Source organism: Branchiostoma belcheri, unplaced genomic scaffold (assembly GCF_001625305.1).
Source record: "Branchiostoma belcheri isolate BF01 breed outbred unplaced genomic scaffold, Haploidv18h27 scaffold189, whole genome shotgun sequence".
NCBI lineage: Eukaryota > Metazoa > Chordata > Leptocardii > Amphioxiformes > Branchiostomatidae > Branchiostoma > Branchiostoma belcheri.
Genome location: NW_017803368.1, coordinates 91,819 through 102,211, shown reverse-complemented (window position 1 = coordinate 102,211; position 10,393 = coordinate 91,819). Strand labels below are relative to the sequence as shown.

Here is a 10,393-nt window from a genome sequence, read left to right as displayed (position 1 = left end):
GTCTTGCCACCGAAAGATCTGCTTGGAGATTACCTGCACATGACAGCTTGATATATGCAAAGTGCCACCACAAATCATTCTGCTGATAAAAACAAAGTTTGACTCATAATATCTCTATTGAAATACACCAAAAGATTACAAAATAACAAGCTATTTCATGGAGGGATGATGTCTACGACTTCTCCTTGTTTTTTTCTGATTTGCAAATAAAAATAAAAATTCAGAATCAACTGCAAATTTGTTGAAACAGTTGAAAACAGTCCTTTTCATCCTAGTTGTTACAGTTATTCCATCTTTCAATGCAATGGTATCATTAAAAGTTCAAAATTCATTGTTTAAATTTTGAACCAGCCTGGTGTGTTGACTTCATGGCTCCTATCGTACCATTTTGGGCCATAATAGGATGCCTAGGCCTGTTTTAATTTTAATTTTTTCTCCCGCCCGCTCCATTATTTTTCTACAAAAATTCCGTTAACCAAGAAATTGAATTGGTGTGGCCTTATGTAACAGTTTTGCACCAAAATTGATTTTAACATTTTAATAAAACAAAAATCTTCGTGTGATTTACTTACAATTTTAAACATATTTGTGCAATTGTCTCACAATCCTGACACTTACGGTTGGCGCTAAAACAACCCACACGAGGCGCACACAGTTTGTGGTGCCACCACAAAATACCAGAATATAAAAGATGAACAAACATGGATGACAGATGTGTTTCCGACGTTTAATCTCACTCGTAAGGCGTCATGCCATATTTAAGTTGTACCTAACTTGAGTTCGCAGTCACTTAGTCCATGCCTTTTCATTTGTTATCATCATTGTGTTTCTGAATAAAAAAAAGTGTAATGTTTTGGCACCTCCACTCCACGTGCCCTCCGGATTATCTCATGTGGCGGCAGACGTTCTGTACCGACACTGCCGTCCCTGAAGGAGAGGAGAGAGGCCGCTGCTGTGTCTCTTTTCAAGGCTATGCTGAGTCCTGAGCACCCCCTGCACGACCTGGTTCCTGCCCAGAGACAGTCTGTCACAGGAAGATCGCTGAGGAACAGTCACAACATCACTGTTCCTCATGCAAGAACCAAACGGCTGCAACAGTCGTTCCTGCACTACACCATTAGACTCTACAATAGCCTACCTTGAACCTACACTGGACTTTGCATAGCCTGACCAGGCAACTTTGTGCATATATGTTTTAAATAATTTTTATATGTGTCTTTTGTATATATGTTAGTTTAGATGTGTTATTTTTCAATGTGAACGCTGTTTTTCAAATAATGTGACAAATTGTACCTAATTCAGGGGGATGCGCTTCTGCTCCCCCTGCTGTTGTACATTTGTAAAATGATGAGAGCAATAAATAAATGTGATAGAAGAATGGCACTTCTTTGCAATGGAGTGGGGCTGATTCTTCTTCTTCTTCCATCAAAAGCTCACATTCATGCTACTTTGTAAAGAACCAAAAAAATGACATTTTTCATCCTTCTAATGTTATATTAAGCAGCTTTAAGGCACAGAACGCATACAAATCATTTTATAGAGCCACTATTTTGTATTCAATGATTGCTAAGATGGTAGGGTAGTTAACACACTCTCTAACCCATGCCAAGAGGTGCGGAGCACGTTCGGCGCAGCGTGTCACACTAAGGCCACACCGTCTTAATTTTATGGATGACATCCTCTGAAGACCCCCAAACTGGTGCGCGCGGACGAATAAAATAAATTCCGGCCAAAAATAAAAATGCTACTAAACCACAGGAAATACAAAGCTGGTATTGTGAATTCCAGCAGTACATAGCGACGTGCACGACAAGCCAGCACATGCTGGCTTTTTGCGGAATTTATAAATCGGCACTGTACGTATGTACTGACTTCTTGAGTCGTGGAGCTTCGGTAGCCTGGTGACCGGCTTCGTATTGTCGCTAACTACCATGGACTACCCAGACCTAGATCCAGACCAGAGCCTCTTGAGTCATGGAGCTCTTGAGTTCTTGAGTCATGGAGCTTTGGTGCCATCGGTGCCATCCTCCAGAGTTACCACCGGCTCCGTATTGCCGCTAACTACCATAGAGTACCCAGACCTAGAGCCAGGCCAGACGTGATTTTTTAGAACAGGCGAAAATCAATGCGCGCGTGGATGTCATCCATAAAATTACGTCGGTGTGGCCTTACTGTTGAACGATCATTAAGTGCGCGATGCGCCTCCGCCTACCATGTCTGCATTAAATTGAGTCTATCAAGAGCTAAATTGAATTCGATTCAAAGAGCTGATTTCATCTGTACAGAATGTCAATTTTTGTGATGCGTATGAGCTCAGTTTACCAAATATCCTAGATAGTTGAAGATAATTCAACGATTCAGTCATAAAACAAGAAAAAAATAGAAAAATATCCTCGATGAAGTTTTAAAAAATCTTTATTTAACTAACTAAAAAAAAACGTTTCCAATTGTATCACTATGACAAGAAAATTATATGGTACTGAAATGACTCAAGTGGCTTGTTTTAGGAACATGTCTAATATGCAATTGGCGATTCATAAGCACGTGTGCAAGTACGTGAAATGGCAAATGATTCAATGATTTGATTATATGAATGACATCCTCTGGGAAACCCAAAAACTGATGCGAGCGAATAAAAAAAGTTTGTCAAAAAAGTTGCCTTCATTATGAAATATACGTGGTCATAAAGGTTGAACATATATCTAAACATACAAAGTTTGGTATGCCGAAGAATAATCTTTCCAACTAATCGTTAAATAAAAGAATGATAATAATAATGATAATGATAATAAATGATAATAATAATAATGATAACAAATAATAATAATGATAACAAATAATAAATGATAATAATAATGATAACAAATAATAATAATAATAATAATGATAACAAATAATAATAATGATAACAAATAATAATAATGATAACTAATAATAATAATAATAATAATAATAATAATAATAATAATAATAATAATAATAATAATAATAATAATAATAATAATAATAATAATAATAATAATAATAATAATAATAATAATAATAATAATAATAATAATAATAATAATAATAATAATAATAATAATAATAATAATAATAATAATAATAATAATAATAATAATAATAATAATAATTGATGATGATGATGATGATAATAATAATCTTAATAATAAATCAAATCATGTTCTTTAACAAATCGTTTCCAATTGTATCGCTTCAAGAAAATTATGGTCCAGAAATGCCTGTTTTAGGAACATGTCTAATATTCAATTGGGAATTCACAAGTACTAGTGCGTGAGATAGCAAATCAATGAAGTCAAGTTAGGCCATGTTGATTTGATTGCATGGATGACATTCTCTGGGACCCCAAAACTGACGCGAGCGTGCGAATAAAAAAGTTTGCAAAAAAAAAAAAAACCGCTGTCGTCATTATGGAATCTACGTTGTCATGAAGTAATAATCCCAATACTAGAAAGGCCAATATTTGCTTTGGAGCAAATACAGCGATGGGTTCACCACATTTTACGACATGGCAGGGAAAGAATGAGAAACACAAGGGAAAACAATGATTTACATTGATATAACTATAATATGAAGTAACATACATCTAAAACAACAGTTGGATAGCTATTCCCTACTTTATTGGTTAGGAACGTTCATGCCCCGCATTCCAATGCTGGAGCAGAAAAGCTTGAAATACCTACCAAAACACTTGAATAAAGACATACTGTCAGTATGGAAATGCTCTGTGCAGGTGTTAATCAAGTTAAATCCCAACAGCCAATCAGCAAGAAATGCTCTGTGCAGGTGGAAATGCTCTGTGCAGGTGTTAATCAAGTTAAATCCCAACAGCCAATCAGCAAGAAGTATAGAGGAAAGCTGCATGCCTATTGGTTGATGCCCTGCATTCCATTGTGATGACTCATGCCCAGACGTGGAAAACACGGCACACTAACACAGTAATACATTTGCTATAACACAGCCAAAAAACTCAAATAAAACCATTCTAAAAGCCTGTATCACAAAAATTTAAAAAACGCCTAGGGGTATTTGCCCACTGTACCTCCATACCAAATTTTAGGACCTTAGGCCCTAAAATGAAGAAGCTGAATCCATTTAAAAAATGGCAGGAGAAGAAGAAGGAGGAGAAGGAGGAGAAGAAACATCAGAAAAAGCAATATGGGTTCACCACCACTTCGTGGTGTGGTGAACCCATAATAATTGAAAAGACTACAGTTGTCCCGGGAATAAGTGACCATGACATGGTTCTGGTGGATGTTAACTTGGCACCAAAGCAAAAAAGAAAACCCAAGAGAAAAGTTCACATTCGCACAAAAGCCGATGAACCAGCCATCAAGAAAGATCTCACGGACTGTGCCAATAACTTTGACAAAAGAACAGAGGACATGTCAGTATCACAGAAGTGGGCAGACTTCAAAGGCAAGATGGAACATACTATGAACAGGCACATCCCAAGCAAAATGACTTCAAGCAGATACAACCTGCCCTGGTTTAACAGAAATCTAAGGCGACATTGTCGTAAGAAACAGCGCCTTTATAACAAAGCTAAGAAAACAGGACAAGAGGAAGACTGGAACAAATATAAGAGAGTTAGAAAGGGAGTTCAGAAAAGCATAAAACAAGCACACTCGAAATATGTGGCAGACATAGTTGACAAACCCAAAACATTCTGGTCGTACATAAAAGGACTGAGGAAAGACCTTGTCGGGGTAGCACCCCTAAAGGTGGGAAATACCATTATCAGTGACAGTGGGGAAAATATAGCAGAAGCACTCAGCTCACAATTCAACAGCGTTTTCACCGAAGAAGACACAACGCGTGCCTGCGAAGCTGGTGTGTTACGCCGAAGGGCGGTTATACCAGCTATACCGATACAGATACAGATGAAGGTTGAACAAATGACTAAACACGCAGATATGGCGAATAATAGATTTTTTTCACATATTCTTTTTTGCTGTTGATTTTGGCATTTTTCGTCAGTAGAACCGTTTTCCAGTATGTTTTTGGAAATTAAAGGCATATTTGGTTATTTTGCAGCTGCTTTGTACGATTCTACAGTATGGTGGAAAACATCATCTGGGAACCCCAAAACTGACGCGAGCGTGCTAATAAAAAAAGTTTCCTTCATTATGATATCTACTTGGTCATAAATGTTGAACAAATGACTAAACGCACAGAGTATGGTATGGCGAAAAATAACAGACTCTTCATTTTCATTTCTTCACATTTTCTTCTTTTCCCGAATTGATTTCGGCATTCTATGACATTAGTATCGTTTTTCAATACTATTTGTTGCAACATACGACACATATTCGCTCATTTTGCAGTATGGTCGAAAACCTTTTTTTTTTAAACGGACGAAAATCCATGCGCACGCGGTTGTCATGATCATCCATATAATCAAACCCGCATGGCCTAATATTCAATTGGCAATTGACAAGTACACTAGTACGTGAGATTGCAAATCATCGAGAAGTCAAGTTACACGCTTACCGTCTATGTCCTTACCATCAAGTACCACTTTACACAGATACATGTGTTAAGTCAAGAAGATTTCAATGACTCTAAACGCCTTTTTGTCGGATCAGGCCAAACCAAGTGAATTTTATGGATGACGTCCTTTGGAGACCCTATATCTAATGCGAGAGGGCGAAAAAAACAAGAAGGGCCCTAAAAAACAAGATGCCTAGATTAGAAATATACTAAGAGACGACAAATGTTAGGACACAAATTGAATGAGGTGACACAGTGTAACAAGCAAGAAGTCTTTTATTCATCATCAAAACAGCAATAAATCAGGTGGAACAGCAGTTGTCGCCCTGTCCTGTTTTCGCGTTACGGGTTTCATGTCAATCTGACGATTTGCGGCACTGTCGTGACTCTTGGGTCATAGTTACAGGAAGCGGAATTTCTTGTTTTTTTTTCTAGGAACATGCCAAAATCAATGCGCGCGCGGACGTCATCCATAAAATTTACTTGGTGCGGCCTTAAGTCGAGAAGTGTTTTCAGGCCACAGCAAGTAATTTGTACGGATGACATCATTAATTTTCGTCTCGCATTGGATTTGGGGTCTGTGGAGGATGTCACAATTAACAAGTGAATGAATGAAAGAAAGGCCTTTATTGTACGTTTGTGCTCTAACAAGCTAAGTACAGGTCATGAATAGACAAGGAAAAGGATACAGCCATGACACTTAAACTATACATACTAATGTGATCTACTATTTACATGTTCAACTTCTTCTCGCTTCTTGACGCAGTTATAGATGTACGAGCATATAGAACTAATGATACACGGTTTGTCAAGTTTCATAAGAAATATGAATTTTTCTGATTCACTTAAATGTCCAAAGCTGGAAAACGTATCTATTATATAAGAATATAGGGAATCTCTCTCATTACTATATAACGCACAATCGACTACGAAATGATACTCATCCTCAATCTTACATACGGAATATATACTGAAGTATCGAGTGTTCCAAATGTTTCAAAACTAGAAATAAAGTTCCGAAACGAAAAGTACAGATTACTTGCAGAGGAAAGCTTGTTTAAATATGTGGTAATTTCTTTTCCGAATCGATCGACAAAGTCATGCTATTGTCTCCAGGCCTCAGAAATCGAAGGTGATTAAGAAATCTGCCGTCTCAGGGGTCCTACCTAATGAAGATTGGGGGCGGTAAATGTTAGGATCGATGAAGGAAGCGGCTTGATCCGGTGCAAACGTGCGATCATACGGAAAACGTGATCATTTGTGAGATATCTAGCTAAAAGTGCCCGCGCCAACTTTGATGTCACCTAGCGTCTGAACGGCTAGCGCTAGAACGGCCAAACTTGGTGACTTTTCCTAAAATATTGTTGGCAACAATTCTATATCATTGGAATAAGATAATAATTTTTTGTGTTGCCATGGCAATGGGTTTCTGACAGGCATTTTTGCTGTTTTTAGTAATTTTCGTTTCAACAATAGAATGTTAATCCATGACCAGGCGAAATCACATTGAAATCACATTGCGTTCAGACGCAAATCGCGATGCGGGAAAACCGATTCGAAACCACCTCTAGAAGTGGTTTGGGATCGAGGCGCTTTCAATGTGATTTGGAGCGTTCAGATGGAGCCACTTGAAACCGGCTTCGGGGTAAACCACATGTAAAGCGCCTTCACTGACTTCACATGAACACGGCCATAAACCACATCTGTCATGCTGCTGAGATGTTGCCATCAGCAATTAAACAGATAACATAAACATTTCAGTCGGTTGATTGACTCCCTTAAGATCTGTAGTCCCACGGTCGATTTGAAGTTAACTTCGCGTGTAATTGTCGATATGAATCAAACTGCCGGGCTCTGAATCAACCGCAAACAAGAATTCGGAGATATCATACCTCCATGAAATATATGAGTTTTTCTAAATGTTTTTACACAGTACACTACAGTACAGAACAAAATAACACATGTGTTTGGTTTCAAACACACAGCACCTTTGGCCTGGATATGGTCATATAGGCTTTTCCCGTGGGAGAACCTCATTAATCAAAACCGGGAAGGCGCTGCCTCCACCCCGCGCATCTGTTTTCCCTGCCACCCCGCACATCTGTTTTCCCGGAAGTTCTGCTGCAGTACCAAGGTCAGCCACCAGGAGGCCCATATTTGACCTTGACCTTTGGCTTCCTTAGACCTACCAGCATACCAAATATCATCACAATCCATAAAGGCGTTCTGAAGTTATGCTGACTACAAATGTGCGGAAACACAAACACAGACACACACACACAGACGCGCCAAAAACAATACCTAATAGGTAATAAAGGTTAACTCAAGCAGTAGAGAAAAGCAAAGTGAATCACATTCATTCCTTATGGTCGAGTTAAATTTGAGTCAAATTTGACTGCTAACTCAGCCCCTATCAACCACAAATAAAGGTTAACTCAGGCAGTATAGAGAAAAGTAAAGTGAATCACACTCATTTCTTATGGTCGAGTTAAATTTGAGTCAAATTTGACTGCTAACCCAGCCCCTACTTACTCCCAAACACCAGCCAATTACAAACCAACTATGGCTGGACCTGTCCGAATACCAGCCTACCTTGCTTCCGGCCTACTCCTAACCATATGCTTGTGGGGAGGTCGGCTAGAGTTCGGGAGGCGAAATTCGGCTATATATGTTCTCTTCTTCACAAGTTCCGAAGAGAACCCCACTTTCTGTCTATGCACAGATAACACAACAAGGTATAGAGTAGTGCGCACCGACACGAATACAAGCTAGGTGTGGAAGCACGAATGATCGGGGGCAGGGAGACTGGATGGGGGGATGGGATTAATTAGAGGGGGAGTGGCTACAGTACCATCTGTGCGCCGACAGAAAGTGGAAATACATGGGTTGCACGGATTTTATGCTGCCGTCGCTTGACCTAATACTAATTGGATACAAACTAGAAAGGTAACATTTGCAAGGCAAATACAAAATGTTTATTTATTTAGTAAGTTTTACCACGTACAATATGCACTGTGGATCGCATGGCGAAACAGGTGTTTCTGACATGAAACACCTTTTCAAAGCCGCCATACCAATAAAATGACAAAACAATATAAAAAGTAATCAAATCACATAATACAATTTGAGAAACAAATGAATAAACTTAGAACTACAAGGCAAGTCAACTTATTAACATTGTGAGAGTTATTGATTCGAGACAACAAATAACGACAGTTATATAGCCAGCAGTGATATCACAGTTAGCGCGGTCTTGTGGCCAGACAAGTAGCGCAACCACAAGATAACTGCCACGTACAGGGTTGCTGTAAACTGTAGGTTTGGCAAAATCTGTTGTACATAGATGGGGAGAGTTTACCTTCGCATATGGTCTGCTTTGTTAATTCTTACCCAAACACATTCATCTATATGGTCAGGCAGGAGTCTAAATCCCTCCTGGTATAAAATTGCAACATGATGTAACCCAATACAATTTACCATGGCAACAGACACAACATTGGTTCAGGTCATTGGGGTCACTGTTTGGAGAAGAAGAAGAAGAAGAAGAGGAAGACGAAACTGAGCAAAAATAATATGTTTTCCTTCGGGAAAAAATAACAAGTTCCTTGAATGCTGTCAGTATAACCAAAGATGCTATAACAAGGTATAACAAGATGTAACGTTATATCAGTATATAACGTCCTTGGTATAACTGATGTGTTCAGCCACGGTTGACTAAGTGTGGACTTCCATTCTTTTCCATGACATTGCCTCCCGCTAGGTGACTTAAATCGCCGACACATTTTCAAGTGCACCACTTTGTAATATATCGATTTCTGGGTATAATTCATGACATTGAACCCTTCTCCCTTTAACGGCTCACCACATACTGGTTTCATGCCGGCAATACTGCCCGCTAGATACATCATGTGCACGGATTAGGCCACAGCAAGTAATGTTTATGGATGACATCAGAGCGCGCATTAATTTTCACCTGATTTGGGAAAAAAAAAAAGAAATTTTGTTGCCTTCTGACAGTGGTCAACATGCCGAAAATGGGCAAAGATGTCTGTTGCCATGCCGGAATCTGGATGGCAGATAAATATGAAGAGAGGAGACAAGAAAAAGGCTCTGGTTTAATGTTTCGTTTCTTATTTTGATGCAGTAATATGTGATTTTGACTGTGTATATGTGATGTTTCCACTGAATCAAAACCATTTGTACAATGACTGAGTCAACATTTTAAAATTTAAGAACCTTGTTTTATCGGCCCGCCTTGTTTTTTTTCGCCCGCTCGCGCATTAGATTTGGAGTCTGTGGAGGATGTCATCCATAAAATTTACATGCTGTGGCCTTATACAAGGACTGATTGTTTTTTAGGCCGTGTTGATTTGATTATATGTATAACATCCTCTGGGAACCCCAAAACTGATGCGAACGTGCGAATAAAAAGAGTGTTTGGCCAAAAAAGTTGCCTTTAATTAAGTTAATTCTGAAACCTACGTGGTCATGAGGGCTGAACAAATGACTAAACACACAATTAGTATGGCATAACGAATAATAGACTTTTCATTTTCATTTCTTCACATTTTCTTTCTTTTCCTTTGGAATTGATTTTGGCATTAATATGTTCTACGACATTAGTATCGTTTTCATTTTTTTTTGCTATTCGTATCATATATTTGCTCATTTTTCAGCTGCTTTGTACGATTTACAGTATGGTCGAAAACTTTTTTTTTGGAAACGGACGAAAATTCATGCGAACGCGGTTGCCATCCATATAATCAAATCCACATGGCCGTGCTGCATCACCTTCTGAGCGGTCGAACACAGGCGCAGGGAACAGATAATAATCGTTCTACTGTAACAAGATACGTAAATTATGCATCTAATGTCCCAT

General features: G+C 38.7%; 1 protein-coding gene across 1 annotated transcript in view; it reads right to left on the bottom strand.

Moving 5' to 3' along the window:
* Nucleotides 1–888: 888 nt before the first annotated feature.
* LOC109467717 (olfactory receptor 52N2-like) overlaps nt 889–10,393 on the bottom strand; it is a 53,729-nt gene continuing 44,224 nt past the window's right edge. Inside the window, 1 exon segment of the mRNA XM_019765764.1 lies at nt 889–1,041. Coding sequence (XP_019621323.1) covers nt 889–1,041 — 153 coding nt within the window.